Genomic DNA, 16,184 nt, shown 5'->3' with positions numbered 1-16,184 from the left:
AGCAGAATCTGCTGCTGGAAGAGGGTGCGGGGAGCAGAATCTGCTGCTGGAAGAGGGTGCGGGGAGCAGGATCTGCTGTAAGATGGTACGGGGAGCAGAATCTGCTGCTGGAAGAGGGTGCGGGGAGCAGGATCTGCTGTAAGATGGTACGGGGAGCAGAATCTGCTGCTGGAAGAGGGTGCGAGGAGCAGAATCTGCTGTAAGATGGTATGGGGAGCAGAATCTGCTGCTGGAAGAGGGTGCGAGGAGCAGAATCTGCTGTAAGATGGTATGGGGCGCAGAATCTGCTGCTGGAAGAGGGTGCGAGGAGCAGGATCTGCTGTAAGATGGTATGGGGAGCAGAATCTGCTGCTGGAAGAGGGTGCGAGGAGCAGGATCTGTTTTGAGATTGTATGGGGAGCAGGATCTGCTGCTGGAAGAGGGTGCGGGGAGCATGATCTGCTGTAAGATGGTATGGGGAGCAGGATCTGTTTTGAGATTGTATGGGGAGCAGGATCTGCTGTAAGATGGTATGGGGAGCAGAATCTGCTGCTGGAAGAGGGTGCGGGGAGCAGGATCTGCTGTAAGATGGTATGGGGAGCAGAATCTGCTGCTGGAAGAGGGTGCGAGGAGCAGAATCTGCTTTAAGATGGTATGGGGAGCAGAATCTGCTGCTGGAAGAGGGTGCAAGGAGCAGGATCTGCTGTAAGATGGTACGGGGAGCAGAATCTGCTGCTGGAAGAGGGTGCGGGGAGCAGGATCTGCTGTAAGATGGTATGGGGAGCAGAATCTGCTGCTGGAAGAGGGTGCGGGGAGCAGAATCTGCTGCTGGAAGAGGGTGCGGGGAGCAGGATCTGCTGTAAGATGGTACGGGGAGCAGAATCTGCTGCTGGAAGAGGGTGCGGGGAGCAGGATCTGCTGTAAGATGGTACGGGGAGCAGAATCTGCTGCTGGAAGAGGGTGCGAGGAGCAGAATCTGCTGTAAGATGGTATGGGGAGCAGAATCTGCTGCTGGAAGAGGGTGCGAGGAGCAGGATCTGCTGTAAGATGGTATGGGGAGCAGGATCTGCTGCTGGAAGAGGGTGCGAGGAGCAGGATCTGCTGTAAGATGGTATGGGGAGCAGGATCTGTTTTGAGATTGTATGGGGAGCAGGATCTGCTGCTGGAAGAGGGTGCGAGGAGCAGGATCTGCTGTAAGATGGTATGGGGAGCAGGATCTGTTTTGAGATGGTACGGGGAGCAGAATCTGCTGCTGGAAGAGGGTGCGAGGAGCAGGATCTGCTGTAAGATGGTACGGGGAGCAGAATCTGCTGCTGGAAGAGGGTGCGAGGAGCAGGATCTGCTGTAAGATGGTATGGGGAGCAGGATCTGTTTTGAGATGGTACGGGGAGCAGAATCTGCTGCTGGAAGAGGGTGCGAGGAGCAGGATCTGCTGTAAGATGGTATGGGGAGCAGAATCTGCTGCTGGAAGAGGGTGCGGGGAGCAGGATCTGCTGTAAGATGGTACGGGGAGCAGAATCTGCTGCTGGAAGAGGGTGCGGGGAGCAGGATCTGCTGTAAGATGGTACGGGGAGCAGAATCTGCTGCTGGAAGAGGGTGCGAGGAGCAGAATCTGCTGTAAGATGGTATGGGGAGCAGAATCTGCTGCTGGAAGAGGGTGCGAGGAGCAGGATCTGCTGTAAGATGGTATGGGGAGCAGAATCTGCTGCTGGAAGAGGGTGCGAGGAGCAGGATCTGCTGTAAGATGGTATGGGGAGCAGGATCTGCTGTAAGATGGTATGAGGAGCAGGATCTGCTGCTGGAAGAGGGTGCGAGGAGCAGAATCTGCTGTAAGATGGTATGGGGAGCAGAATCTGCTGCTGGAAGAGGCTGTGAGGAACAGGATCTGCTGGTGGAAGAGGGGCCAGGGTCTGCTGGTGGAAGAGGGGCCAGGTTCTGCTGGTGGAAGGGGGGCAGGGTCTGCTGGTGGAAGAGGGGCCACGGTCTGCTGGTGGAAGAGGGGCCAGGGTCTGCTGCTGGAAGAGGGGCCAGGGTCTGCTGCTGGAAGAGGGGCCAGGGTCTGCTGGTGGAAGAGGGGCCAGGGTCTGCTGGTGGAAGAGGGGCCAGGGTCTGCTAGTGGAAGAGGGGCCCAGGGTCTGCTGCTGGAAGAGGCTGTGGGAGATGGGTCTGCTGGTGGAAGAGGGGCCCAGGGTCTGCTGGTGGAAGAGGGGCCCAGGGTCTGCTGGTGGAAGAGGGGCCAGGTTCTGCTAGTGGAAGAGGGGCCAGGGTCTGCTGGTGGAAGAGGGGCCAGGGTCTGCTGGTGGAAGAGGGGCCAGGGTCTGCTGGTAGAAGAGGGGCCAGGTTCTGCTGGTGGAAGAGGGGCCAGGTTCTGCTGGTGGAAGAGGGGCCAGGTTCTGCTGGTGGAAGAGGGGCCAGGGTCTGCTGGTGGAAGAGAGGCCCAGGGTCTGCTGGTGGAAGAGGCTGTGGGAGATGGATCTGCTGGTGGAAGAGGGGCCAGGGTCTGCTGGTGGAAGAGGGGCCAGGGTCTGCTGGTGGAAGAGGGGCCAGGGTCTGCTGCTGGAAGGGAGGCCCAGGGTCTGCTGGTGGAAGAGAGGCCCAGGGTCTGCTGGTGGAAGAGGCTGTGGGAGATGGGTCTGCTGGTGGAAGAGGGGCCCAGGGTCTGCTGGTGGAAGAGGGGCCAGGGTCTGCTGGTGGAAGAGGGGCCAGGGTCTGCTGGTGGAAGAGGGGCCAGGGTCTGCTGGTGGAAGAGGGGCCAGGGTCTGCTGGTGGAAGAGGGGCCAAGGTCTGCTGGTGGAAGAGGGGCCAGGGTCTGCTGGTGGAAGAGGGGCCAGGGTCTGCTGGTGGAAGAGGGGCCAGGGTCTGCTGGTGGAAGAGGGGCCAGGGTCTGCTGGTGGAAGAGGGGCCAGGGTCTGCTGCTGGAAGAGGGGCCAGGGTCTGCTGGTGGAAGAGGGGCCAGGGTCTGCTGCTGGAAGAGGGGCCAGGGTCTGCTGCTGGAAGAGGGGCCAGGGTCTGCTGGTGGAAGAGGGGCCAGGGTCTGCTGGTGGAAGAGGGGCCAGGGTCTGCTGGTGGAAGAGGGGCCAGGGTCTGCTGGTGGAAGAGGGGCCAGGGTCTGCTGGTGGAAGAGGGGCCAGGGTCTGCTGGTGGAAGAGGGGCCAGGGTCTGCTGGTGGAAGAGGGGTCAGGGTCTGCTGCTGGAAGAGGGGCCAGGGTCTGCTGCTGGAAGAGGCTGTGGGAGATGGATCTGCTGGTGGAAGAGGGGCCAGGGTCTGCTGGTGGAAGAGGGGCCAGGGTCTGCTGGTGGAAGAGGGGCCAGGTTCTGCTAGTGGAAGAGGGGCCAGGGTCTGCTAGTGGAAGAGGGGCCAGGGTCTGCTGGTGGAAGAGGGGCCAGGGTCTGCTGCTGGAAGGGGGCCAGGGTCTGCTGGTGGAAGAGGGGCCAGGGTCTGCTGGTGGAAGAGGGGCCAGGGTCTGCTAGTGGAAGAGGGGCCCAGGGTCCGCTGGTGGAAGAGGCTGTGGGAGATGGGTCTGCTGGTGGAAGAGGGGCCAGGGTCTGCTGGTGGAAGAGGGGCCAGGGTCTGCTGGTGGAAGAGGGGCCAGGGTCTGCTGGTGGAAGAGGGGCCCAGGGTCTGCTGGTGGAAGAGGCTGTGGGAGATGGGTCTGCTGGTGGAAGAGGGGCCAGGGTCTGCTGGTGGAAGAGGGGCCAGGGTCTGCTAGTGGAAGAGGGGCCCAGGGTCTGCTGGTGGAAGAGGGGCCAGGGTCTGCTGGTGGAAGAGGGGCCAGGGTCTGCTGGTGGAAGAGGGGCCTGGGTCTGCTGGTGGAAGAGGGGCCAGGGTCTGCTAGTGGAAGAGGGGCCCAGGGTCTGCTGGTGGAAGAGGGGCCAGGGTCTGCTAGTGGAAGAGGGGCCCAGGGTCCGCTGGTGGAAGAGGCTGTGGGAGATGGGTCTGCTGGTGGAAGAGGGGCCAGGGTCTGCTGGTGGAAGAGGGGCCAGGGTCTGCTGGTGGAAGAGGGGCCAGGGTCTGCTGGTGGAAGAGGGGCCAGGGTCTGCTGATGGAAGAGGGGCCAGGGTCTGCTGGTGGAAGGGGGGCCAGGGTCTGCTGGTGGAAGAGGGGACAGGGTCTGCTGGTGGAAGAGACTGTGTGAGATGGATCTGCTGGTGGAAGAGGGGCCAGGGTCTGCTGGTGGAAGAGGGGCCAGGGTCTGCTAGTGGAAGAGGGGCCAGGGTCTGCTGGTGGAAGAGACTGTGTGAGATGGATCTGCTGGTGGAAGAGGGGCCAGGGTCTGCTGGTGGAAGAGGGGCCAGGTTCTGCTAGTGGAAGAGGGGCCAGGGTCTGCTAGTGGAAGAGGGGCCAGGGTCTGCTGGTGGAAGAGGGGCCAGGGTCTGCTGCTGGAAGGGGGCCAGGGTCTGCTGGTGGAAGAGGGGCCAGGGTCTGCTGGTGGAAGAGAGGCCAGGGACTGCTGGTGGAAGAGGGGCCAGGGTCTGCTGGTGGAAGAGGGGCCAGGGTCTGCTGGTGGAAGAGGGGCCAGGGTCTGCTGGTGGAAGAGGGGCCAGGGTCTGCTGGTGGAAGAGGGGCCAGGGTCTGCTGGTGGAAGAGGGGCCAGGGTCTGCTGGTGGAAGAGGGGCCAGGGTCTGCTGCTGGAAGGGGGGCAGGGTCTGCTGGTGGAAGAGGGGCCAGGGTCTGCTGGTGGAAGAGAGGCCAGGGTCTGCTGGTGGAAGAGGGGCCAGGGTCTGCTGGTGGAAGAGGGGCCAGGGTCTGCTGGTGATAGAGGGGCCAGGGTCTGCTGGTGGAAGAGGCTGTGGGAGATGGATCTGCTGGTGGAAGAGGGGCCAGGGTCTGCTGGTGGAATAGGGGCCAGGGTCTGCTGGTGGAAGAGGGGCCAGGGTCTGCTGGTGGAAGAGGGGCCAGGGTCTGCTGGTGGAAGAGGGCCCAGGGTCTGCTGGTGGAAGGAGGGGGCAGGGTCTGCTGATGGAAGAGGGGCCAGGGTCTGCTGGTGGAAGAGGGGCCAGGGTCTGCTGGTGGAAGAGGGGCCAGGGTCTGCTGGTGGAAGAGACTGTGTGAGATGGATCTGCTGGTGGAAGAGGGGCCAGGGTCTGCTGATGGAAGAGGGGCCAGGGTCTGCTGGTGGAAGAGAGGCCCAGGGTCTGCTGGTGGAAGAGGGGGCAGGGTCTGCTGATGGAAGAGGGGCCAGGGTCTGCTGGTGGAAGAGAGGCCCAGGGTCTGCTGGTGGAAGAGGGGCCCAGGGTCTGCTGGTGGAAGAGGGGGCAGGGTCTGCTGGTGGAAGAGGGCCCAGGGTCTGCTGGTGGAAGAGGGGCCAGGGTCTGCTGGTGGAAGAGGGCCCAGGGTCTGCTGGTGGAAGAGGGGCCAGGGTCTGCTGGTGGAAGAGGGGGCAGCGTCTGCTGGTGGAAGAGGGGCCAGGGTCTGCTGGTGGAAGAGACTGTGGGAGATGGATCTGCTGGTGGAAGAGGGGCCAGGGTCTGCTAGTGGAAGAGGGGCCCAGGGTCTGCTGGTGGAAGAGGGGCCAGGGTCTGCTGGTGGAACAGGGGCCAGGTTCTGCTGGTGGAAGAGGGGCCAAGGTCTGCTGGTGGAAGAGGGGCCAGGGTCTGCTGGTGGAAGAGGCTGTGGGAGATGGATCTGCTGGTGGAAGAGGGGCCAGGGTCTGCTGGTGGAAGAGGGGCCAGGGTCTGCTGGTGGAAGAGGGGCCAGGGTCTGCTGGTGGAAGAGGGGCCAGGGTCTGCTGGTGGAAGAGGGGCCAGGGTCTGCTGGTGGAAGAGGGGCCAGGGTCTGCTGGTGGAAGAGGGGCCAGGGTCTGCTGGTGGAAGAGGGCCCAGGGTCTGCTGGTGGAAGAGGGGCCAGGGTCTGCTGGTGGAAGAGGGGCCAGGGTCTGCTGGTGGAAGAGGGGCCAGAGTCTGCTGGTGGAAGAGGGGCCAGGGTCTGCTGGTGGAAGAGGGGCCAGGGTCTGCTGGTGGAAGAGACTGTGTGAGATGGATCTGCTGGTGGAAGAGGGGGCAGGGTCTGCTGATGGAAGAGGGGCCAGGGTCTGCTGATGGAAGAGGGGCCAGGGTCTGCTGGTGGAAGAGGGGCCAGGGTCTGCTGATGGAAGAGGGGCCAGGGTCTGCTGGTGGAAGAGAGGCCCAGGGTCTGCTGGTGGAAGAGGGGGCAGGGTCTGCTGATGGAAGAGGGGCCAGGGTCTGCTGGTGGAAGAGAGGCCCAGGGTCTGCTGGTGGAAGAGGGGGCAGGGTCTGCTGGTGGAAGAGGACCCAGGGTCTGCTGGTGGAAGAGGGGCCAGGGTCTGCTGGTGGAAGAGGGCCCAGGGTCTGCTGGTGGAAGAGGGGCCAGGGTCTGCTGGTGGAAGAGGGGGCAGCGTCTGCTGGTGGAAGAGGGGCCAGGGTCTGCTGGTGGAAGAGACTGTGGGAGATGGATCTGCTGGTGGAAGAGGGGCCAGGGTCTGCTGGTGGAAGAGGGGCCAGGGTCTGCTGGTGGAAGAGGGGCCAGGTTCTGCTGGTGGAAGAGGGGCCAGGGTCTGCTGGTGGAAGAGGGGCCAGGGTCTGCTGGTGGAAGAGGCTGTGGGAGATGGATCTGCTGGTGGAAGAGGGGCCAGGGTCTGCTGGTGGAAGAGGGGCCAGGGTCTGCTGGTGGAAGAGGGGCCAGGGTCTGCTGGTGGAAGAGGGGCCAGGGTCTGCTGGTGGAAGAGGGGCCAGGGTCTGCTGGTGGAAGAGGGGCCAGGGTCTGCTGGTGGAAGAGGGCCCAGGGTCTGCTGGTGGAAGAGGGGCCAGGGTCTGCTGGTGGAAGAGGGGCCAGGGTCTGCTGGTGGAAGAGGGGCCAGAGTCTGCTGGTGGAAGAGGGGCCAGAGTCTGCTGGTGGAAGAGGGGCCAGGGTCTGCTGGTGGAAGAGACTGTGGGAGATGGATCTGCTGGTGGAAGAGGGGCCCAGGGTCTGCTGGTGGAAGAGGGGCCAGGGTCTGCTGGTGGAAGAGGGGCCAGGGTCTGCTGGTGGAAGAGGGGCCAGGGTCTGCTGGTGGAAGAGGGGCCAGGGTCTGCTGGTGGAAGAGGGGCCAGGGTCTGCTGGTGGAAGGGGGGCCAGGGTCTGCTGGTGGAAGAGGGGCCAGGGTCTGCTGGTGGAAGAGGGGCCAGGGTCTGCTGCTGGAAGAGGGGCCAGGGTCTGCTGCTGGAAGAGGGGCCAGGGTCTGCTGGTGGAAGAGGGGCTAGAGTCTGCTGGTGGAAGAGGGGCCAGGGTCTGCTGGTGGAAGAGGGGCCAGGGTCTGCTGCTGGAAGAGACTGTGGGAGATGGGTCTGCTGGTGGAAGAGGGGCCAGGGTCTGCTGGTGGAAGAGAGGCCAGGGTCTGCTGGTGGAAGAGGGGCCAGGGTCTGCTGGTGGAAGGGGGCCAGGGTCTGCTGGTGGAAGAGGGTCCAGGGTCTGCTGGTGGAAGAGGGGCCAGGGTCTGCTGGTGGAAGAGAGGCCAGGGACTGCTGGTGGAAGAGGGGCCAGGGTCTGCTGGTGGAAGAGGGGCCACGGTCTGCTGGTGGAAGAGGGGCCACGGTCTGCTGGTGGAAGAGGGGCCACGGTCTGCTGGTGGAAGAGGGGCCAGGGTCTGCTGGTGGAAGAGGGGCCAGGGTCTGCTGGTGGAAGAGGGCCCAGGGTCTGCTGGTGGAAGAGGGGCTAGAGTCTGCTGGTGGAAGAGGGGCCAGGGTCTGCTGGTGGAAGGAGGGGGCAGGGTCTGCTGATGGAAGAGGGGCCAGGGTCTGCTGGTGGAAGGAGGGGGCAGGGTCTGCTGATGGAAGAGGGGCCAGGGTCTGCTGGTGGAAGAGACTGTGGGAGATGGATCTGCTGGTGGAAGAGGGGCCAGGGTCTGCTGGTGGAAGAGGGGCCAGGGTCTGCTGGTGGAAGAGACTGTGGGAGATGGATCTGCTGGTGGAAGAGGGGCCAGGGTCTGCTGGTGGAAGAGGGGCCCAGGGTCTGCTGGTGGAAGAGGGGCCAGGGTCTGCTGGTGGAAGAGGGGCCAGGGTCTGCTGGTGGAAGAGGGGCCAGGGTCTGCTGGTGGAAGAGGGGCCAGGGTCTGCTGGTGGAAGGGGGGCCAGGGTCTGCTGGTGGAAGAGGGGCCAGGGTCTGCTGGTGGAAGAGGGGCCAGGGTCTGCTGCTGGAAGAGGGGCCAGGGTCTGCTGCTGGAAGAGGGGCCAGGGTCTGCTGGTGGAAGAGGGGCAGGGTCTGCTGGTGGAAGAGGGGCCCAGGGTCTGCTAGTGGAAGAGGGGCCCAGGGTCTGCTGGTGGAAGAGGGGCCAGGGTCTGCTGGTGGAAGAGGGGCCAGGGTCTGCTGGTGGAAGAGGGGCCAGAGTCTGCTGGTGATAGAGGGGCCAGGGTCTGCTGGTGGAAGAGGCTGTGGGAGATGCATCTGCTGCTGGAAGGGGGGCAGGGTCTGCTGGTGGAAGAGGGGCCAGGGTCTGCTGGTGGAAGAGGGGCCAGGGTCTGCTGGTGGAAGAGGGGCCAGGGTCTGCTGGTGGAAGAGGGGCCAGGGTCTGCTGGTGGAAGAGGGGCCAGGGTCTGCTGCTGGAAGAGGGGCCAGGGTCTGCTGCTGGAAGAGGGGCCAGGGTCTGCTGCTGGAAGAGGGGCCAGGGTCTGCTGGTGGAAGAGGGGCCCAGGGTCTGCTGGTGGAAGAGGGCCCAGGGTCTGCTGGTGGAAGAGGGGCCAGGGTCTGCTGGTGGAAGAGGGGCCAGAGTCTGCTGGTGGAAGAGGGGCCAGGGTCTGCTGGTGGAAGAGGCTGTGGGAGATGGATCTGCTGGTGGAAGAGGGGCCAGGGTCTGCTGCTGGAAGAGGGGCCAGGGTCTGCTGGTGGAAGAGGGGCCAGAGTCTGCTGGTGGAAGAGGGTCCAGGGTCTGCTGGTGGAAGAGGCTGTGGGAGATGGATCTGCTGGTGGAAGAGGGGCCAGGGTCTGCTGCTGGAAGAGGGGCCAGGGTCTGCTGGTGGAAGAGGGGCCAGGGTCTGCTGGTGGAAGAGGGGCCCAGGGTCTGCTGGTGGAAGAGGGGCCAGGGTCTGCTGGTGGAAGAGGGGCCAGGGTCTGCTGGTGGAAGAGGGGCCAGAGTCTGCTGGTGGAAGAGGGGCCAGGGTCTGCTGGTGGAAGAGGCTGTGGGAGATGGATCTGCTGGTGGAAGAGGGGCCAGGGTCTGCTGCTGGAAGAGGGGCCAGGGTCTGCTGGTGGAAGAGGGGCCAGGGTCTGCTGCTGGAAGGGGGCAGGGTCTGCTGGTGGAAGAGGGGGCAGCGTCTGCTGCTGGAAGGGGGCAGGGTCTGCTGGTGGAAGAGGGGGCAGCGTCTGCTGCTGGAAGGGGGCAGGGTCTGCTGGTAGAAGAGGGGCCAGGGTCTGCTGGTGGAAGAGGCTGTGGGAGATGGATCTGCTGCTGGAAGGGGGGCAGGGTCTGCTGGTGGAAGAGGGGCCAGGGTCTGCTGGTGGAAGAGGGGCCAGGGTCTGCTGGTGGAAGAGGGGCCAGGGTCTGCTGGTGGAAGAGGGGCCAGGGTCTGCTGGTGGAAGAGGGGCCAGGGTCTGCTGGTGGAAGAGGGGCCAGGGTCTGCTGGTGGAAGAGGGGCCAGGGTCTGCTGGTGGAAGGAGGGGGCAGGGTCTGCTGGTGGAAGAGGGGGCAGCGTCTGCTGCTGGAAGGGGGCAGGGTCTGCTGGTGGAAGAGGGGCCAGGGTCTGCTGGTGGAAGAGGGGCCAGGGTCTGCTGCTGGAAGGGGCCAGGGTCTGCTGGTGGAAGAGGGGCCAGGGTCTGCTGGTGGAAGAGGGCCCAGGGTCTGCTGGTGGAAGGGGGGCCAGGGTCTGCTGGTGGAAGAGGGGGCAGCGTCTGCTGGTGTTGTGTGTGCAACAGGCTCAGTCTGGAGTGGGATGACATGGAACCAGGGTTATGAGTGAGAGGTTGCCGCAGAGATGTCCCGGCTGCAGTCAGGAGGAGGGTTTTTAGTGAGGGGGAGCACAGGTTATTTTGGCCGTGGACCAGAATGGAAATCTGTCTGAGGTGATGGAAAAGTAGGTGGGAGGAGAAGTGATTCCTTGAAATCTGATTTCGCTTCCTGATTCTTCATCTATACATCAGGCCACAAGTGTTTTGAATATCTGTTTTCACGTATATTATAATTGCATTCATATAGTGCTTCCTAACCCTGACCAGGCCTTGAAGCGCATGCATGTCCCTTCAAACCCCTTCGGTCATGTATTAACTGTCCCTTCTTCGCTCCAAGTTGTCTATCCTGGCAGGAGAAAGGACAACGCTCCTGGAGCTGTGGGAGCTGCGCAGACAGCAGTATGAACAATGCATGGACCTGCAGCTCTTCTACCGGGACACAGAGCAAGTCGATAACTGGATGAGCAAGCAAGAGGTGAGAAGCTGGATGGACTTGGCCCGGGGAGGCGGGGTACAGGAGGACTTGTTGCATGTTATTGAGTGAAATTGCCTTTGCTGATGGCTGGAGTTAGTTGCCCTCGTAGGCATACATTTAAGGATCCTTGATCGCCACCTCTGAGTGGCGGGACCTACCTGCCTCAACCCACTTCCTCTTCTTGCATTAGGCGTTCCTGCTCAACGAAGACTTGGGTGATTCTCTGGACAGTGTTGAGGCACTTCTGAAGAAGCATGAGGATTTTGAGAAATCGCTCAGTGCCCAGGAAGAGAAGATCACGGTAAGGCTCCCGCTTTGCAGCTCGGTTTTTCTGGAACGTTCCAACAGGCTGAAGCAAAGCTGTGCTCCTGAGAATTCAAGGGGAACATTCACTTGGGTTAGCGTGGAGCACCGTTTAGCGCATTATCTGTGACTGTATTTATTTGAATTTTCAGGCCTTGGATGAATTTGCAACCAAGTTGATTCAGAACAATCACTATGCCATGGAGGATGTGTCATCTCGTAGGGATGCGGTGAGCATGTAGAATAGATCTGCCATCTTTGCTGACTCTTGTAAGATATTGTTGAGTGACCCTGTCATTTCTCTACTCTTTCTGCAGCTCTTGAACAGGCGCAATGCCCTTCACGAACGTGCCATGCATCGGCGTGCGCAGCTGGCTGACTCTTTCCACCTGCAACAGTTCTTCCGTGACTCTGATGAGCTGAAGAGCTGGCTCAATGAGAAAATGAAAACTGCGACAGATGAAGCTTACAAGGTGAGATTGAGGTTGGATATCCATTGTATCTGCACCCTCGTGAGTTATCTCGATTCTAACTGCAACAAAGAAAACCTTGCGTATTGTGGGAGCGTTGGAGTTCAGGCCATGGTGGATGAGGGAGGTTCCATGGTTCTTACCTCTTTCGGAGTTCAGGCCATGGATGAGGGAGGTTCCATGGTTCTGACCTCTTTCGGAGTTCAGGCCATGGATGAGGGAGGTTCCATGGTTCTGACCTCTTTCGGAGTTCAGGCCATGGATGAGGGAGGTTCCATGGTTCTTACCTCTTTCGGAGTTCAGGCCATGGATGAGGGAGGTTCCATGGTTCTGACCTCTTACGAGTTCAGGCCATGGATGAGGGAGGTTCCATGGTTCTGACCTCTTTCGGAGTTCAGGCCATGGATGAGGGAGGTTCCATGGTTCTTACCTCTTTCGGAGTTCAGGCCATGGATGAGGGAGGTTCCATGGTTCTGACCTCTTACGAGTTCAGGCCATGGATGAGGGAGGTTCCATGGTTCTGACCTCTTACGAGTTCAGGCCATGGATGAGGGAGGTTCCATGGTTCTGACCTCTTACGAGTTCAGGCCATGGATGAGGGAGGTTCCATGGTTCTGACCTCTTACGAGTTCAGGCCATGGATGAGGGAGGTTCCATGGTTCTGACCTCTTTCGGAGTTCAGGCCATGGATGAGGGAGGTTCCATGGTTCTGACCTCTTACGAGTTCAGGCCATGGATGAGGGAGGTTCCATGGTTCTGACCTCTTTCGGAGTTCAGGCCATGGATGAGGGAGGTTCCATGGTTCTGACCTCTTACGAGTTCAGGCCATGGATGAGGGAGGTTCCATGGTTCTGACCTCTTACGAGTTCAGGCCATGGATGAGGGAGGTTCCATGGTTCTGACCTCTTACGAGTTCAGGCCATGGATGAGTGAGGTTCCATGGTTCTGACCTCTTACGAGTTCAGGCCATGGATGAGGGAGGTTCCATGGTTCTGACCTCTTACGAGTTCAGGCCATGGATGAGGGAGGTTCCATGGTTCTGACCTCTTTCGGAGTTCAGGCCATGGATGAGGGAGGTTCCATGGTTCTGACCTCTTACGAGTTCAGGCCATGGATGAGGGAGGTTCCATGGTTCTGACCTCTTTCGGAATTCAGGTCTGAGTGAGGCAATGGTGAGCAGCGTGAGAGGAAAGGGTGTACGTTTTGGCCCTCCGAGGATGCGTGTGAGGAGGAATAGAAATTTAGAGGAACGATGAATGTGTATATCTGGGCCCTATGGGATATTGCCTTCAGTCCCAAGTAATCCTCCTCCTCTTTCCTTAGGATCCTTCCAACTTGCAGGGTAAAGTCCAGAAGCATCAGGCCTTTGAGGCTGAGCTCTCTGCCAATCAGAGCCGTATCGATGCCCTGGAGAACTCCGGCCAGAAGCTGATCGATGTCAATCACTATGCGTCTGATGAGGTCGCAGCTCGCAAGAACGATGTTCTTACCCTATGGAGGAGGCTTCTGGAGGCCACAGAGTTGAAGGGTAAGTCACAGGCTCTAGCCAGGACACAGCATGATTTCCAGAGCTTGGTATAAGGCAAGTAGAGTCATAGGGATTAAAGTGCAGCTCTAAAGCTAGCTTGGTCATATGACGGTCCTTCCTTCATCTCATGTGTAGCCTTTCCCACCCTTGCCGAAGCCAGGTGCGAGACCAAAGTAGTGAAGATGTAGACACGCAGCTCGCTGTTCTTGATATTGAGACTGCGTGTGTCGTAATCTTAAATGATTTATATTTTGTGTTCTAATCTCGCATAATAGTTCAGAGCTTTGCAACAGGGTGACTGCTTCTGCTGTGCCAGGAGGGCTCTTAGATGGTGCCATTGGTGGCACCGACAATGCATTCTTCAGTCCTTATGCCGACTGTGAGAACATGTATGTGTATAACTCTGAAAAACCTCTGCCGGCTCGGTCTCAGCACCATGAGATGCCGCTCCTTAGTGCCAAAGCGTGCGTTTGACTACTCTCCTCTAGTTTAATCCTCTTCCCATCTCACCTCAGGAATAAAACTGCGAGAAGCCAATCAGCAGCAGCAGTTCAATCGCAATGTAGAGGACATCGAGCTGTGGTTGTATGAGGTGGAGGGACACCTGGCGTCCGACGACTATGGCAAAGACCTCACCAGTGTGCAGAATCTGCAGAAGAAGCATGCGCTGCTGGAGGCTGACATAGCTGCCCACCAGGTACCGACTATGAGTGTGAATGAGTGAGTGACTGACAACCTCTGCCCACCAAGGGCAGAATCCCGAGAAACGCATGTGTGGGGGGCTGTCCACGCTGCTGGAGGCAGACCTCCCTTGCTGCCAGATATACAAGGGATCTGTTTAGAAAGGTATATGTAGTTTTTGCAGCGTGAATCTTTCCTGGATTTGCATGTTGTGCATTATTCTGCCATCTATTGGTTGGGTTTGAAGTTCTTTTCTATAGTATTGGGCCTTGTTGAACACCATTTGGTGCTTTGCTCCTTCCCTTGTGAGGTCATATGTATGCCCCAGAAGCCCCTGTGTGTGGTCACCTTCTTCAGATTTTATCTTCTGCTGTTAAGTCTGGAAGCAAAACGGATTATCGGAGTGTTAGCGATGGTTCGTAGAGGAAAATTTAGAAAACTGAGTGAAAGTTAACAGAACATCAAGGAATAGCAGAAACCTGTATTAAATGCCAGTATGACCGTTTTTCACTGAAAAATCACCACCGGGGGGGAGAGAGCCACAGAGTCTGAAAATGTGCAGCCGGGTACTCTGGACCACTGGGTAAGATGGAAAAAAAACTCCCTTTAGATTTTGCCGATGGACCCATCGCAGGTTTGCGCAAAAGGATTCGCACAAGGTCTGCAATCTGTGCCTCAGTAAGGACTATATGTTCGAGGCGTATGAGCTGCAGATCATATGCTGTGCTTAGATCGCCAGCTAGTGTTGGACAGAAATGTTTTTATTCCAAAAAATCGGTCTGAGTTCAGTCTTTGAGTGTGTGAAATCCTTTCTTGCCTGTGTGTGTACAGTAAATGCTTAACACTGCCCTCTGATAGCCTTACTGCTCGCCCACACTACCACAAATAGAGAATAAGGTATTATCTACTTTTACCTCAGTAAGCCTTTGGGGTTCCACGGGACTCTGTGCACACTATACCTTACTTCGATATAGTATATACAGAGCCAGCTTCCTACACCTCTTCACTACAACAGTCATCAAAAGATTTCTAGAGGGAGCAAAGAGGCTAGCACCACCAAGGTAAGTACTAACACCAATGTGGAATCTAAACAAGGCGCTCCCATTACTAATGAAGCAACCTTTTGCGCTAATGCATATGACAGAACTCAAATGCTTAAAACCGCTTTCTTCGTAGCCATCACATTGCCACACAGTCAGCAAAGTAGAAGGGCTCGCCTCACAAGAATCCTACTTACAGAGATGCACAAGAACAGTGTTCATGAGAACAAACCCACAGTTCCTTTCCAAGATCCTGTCACACTTCCATGTTAATCAAGCGATTGCCCTGCCAGGTGTCATCCAGGAGCCAAGGAGACGCACTGGAAAGGCATTCACGTTAGATGTACGGAGTGAATTCATGTACTACCTCCAGGAAAGAAACCAGAGCAAAAAGGGGAGACCGTTCTCGATTTCCTGTGCACGAACAGTCTCGCCCATGTCCAAGGGGACCATTTCAGAATGGGTAATAGACATTTGAGACCTGTTACAACAAAGCAGGAGTTAACACTAGAAAAACTGCATTGGGGAAAAAAGGGGTAAGCCTGTCCTTTCTAGCAAACTTCTTAACACTATCAATGCTACAGCAATTCATCCTCTATGCTGATAATCAATTAATCCCATTGTTCATGACGAGCTCAGCTAGTCATGAGCATGGAAGGGGTTAATTAACAACATATGTATGGCGGCTACATGGTCATCCATACATACATTCACCAATCACTATCGTGGGGACATTCAAGTAAATGGACATGCATGGGACAAGAAGGTATTGCTGGTTTATTATCATGAACTCCTCTCATTCCAACCTCCCTAGAAACAAGGATACCGGTACAAAATCCACACACAGCATGTGAATTCTGAAAAGGTTCACGCAGCAAAACGAAACAAAAAAATTTCTAGATTCAGCTACGACCCTCCCACCAGCCAGTAAATAAGAATGGAGGGACTTAGTGCAGACTGATCAGTCCTCCAAGGGGGAAAACGAATTTGAAGCTTGCTACCACTTCTAGGGCATACATCTATGTCACAAGGGAAGAGACATACCAGCAAATGTTACTCAATGATGTCGGTGCTGCAGAAAGCACGCTTGCAGCTTGCTTCACATGCAGTAAGCAACTCCTACAGGTAAGTAGCATTCGGTTTTTCCAGGCAGCATTTGATTAGGCTTTATGGAGTGTGGGTGAAGTTTGATTAATGCAATGGGCGGCAGACTGATACCAAGAAAAGAGGTCTTGGGTTGATCGTTTCAGATCAATGGGGTCATATTGCATATTGACCTAGTTCTATTTGTTGTGAGCAGAGGAGAGTGCACTGTTCGATTAAGGGACGTCGTCAGTGGGTTGAAGGGAAACTTCCTGTTGAGGAAGATCTCCCAGCTGATACAGTGCCCTTCAGCACTTTTGATGAGTGTGAGCCTCATTGAATGGTCTAGTATGGGCCTGGTCCCAAGCGTTTGGCACCTACCGTGTTCATGGCCAATGCCATGCCTCTCTAGGATCCCTGCCTCATTGGTTTTTTCTGTCCCTTGCAGGATCGCATTGATGGCATCACTATTCAGGCCCGTCAGTTCCAAGATGCGGGACACTTTGATGCCGACAACATCAAGAAGAAGCAGGAGGCCCTGGTTGGGCGCTACGAAGCCCTGAAGGAACCCATGGTGGCTCGGAAGCAGAAGCTGGCAGACTCCCTCCGCCTCCAGCAGCTGTTCCGTGATGTGGAGGACGAGGAAACCTGGATTAGGGAAAAGGAGCCCATCGCAGCGTCCACCAACCGAGGTATGGGTGCCTGTTCGTGGATTTCCATGTGCCCAGATTCAGATCATTTATGATTA

The 16,184-nt window shown here is 58.1% G+C and overlaps 1 protein-coding gene across 4 annotated transcripts in view; it reads left to right on the top strand.

Moving 5' to 3' along the window:
- SPTAN1 (spectrin alpha, non-erythrocytic 1) overlaps window positions 1-16,184 on the top strand; it is a 342,467-nt gene that overhangs the window by 112,124 nt on the left and 214,159 nt on the right. For all 4 annotated transcript variants that reach the window (XM_078646605.1, XM_078646604.1, XM_078646602.1 and 1 more), the window contains 7 exons: window positions 10,194-10,331; window positions 10,522-10,632; window positions 10,787-10,864; window positions 10,952-11,107; window positions 12,428-12,632; window positions 13,148-13,329; window positions 15,885-16,128. In XM_078646605.1, coding sequence (XP_078502731.1) covers window positions 10,194-10,331; window positions 10,522-10,632; window positions 10,787-10,864; window positions 10,952-11,107; window positions 12,428-12,632; window positions 13,148-13,329; window positions 15,885-16,128 — 1,114 coding nt within the window. The remainder of the gene's footprint in view (window positions 1-10,193; window positions 10,332-10,521; window positions 10,633-10,786; window positions 10,865-10,951; window positions 11,108-12,427; window positions 12,633-13,147; window positions 13,330-15,884; window positions 16,129-16,184) is intronic.

This window comes from Lissotriton helveticus, chromosome 5_2 (assembly GCF_964261635.1).
Source record: "Lissotriton helveticus chromosome 5_2, aLisHel1.1, whole genome shotgun sequence".
NCBI classification, from domain to species: domain Eukaryota; kingdom Metazoa; phylum Chordata; class Amphibia; order Caudata; family Salamandridae; genus Lissotriton; species Lissotriton helveticus.
This window is presented reverse-complemented; position numbering and strand designations above follow the sequence as displayed.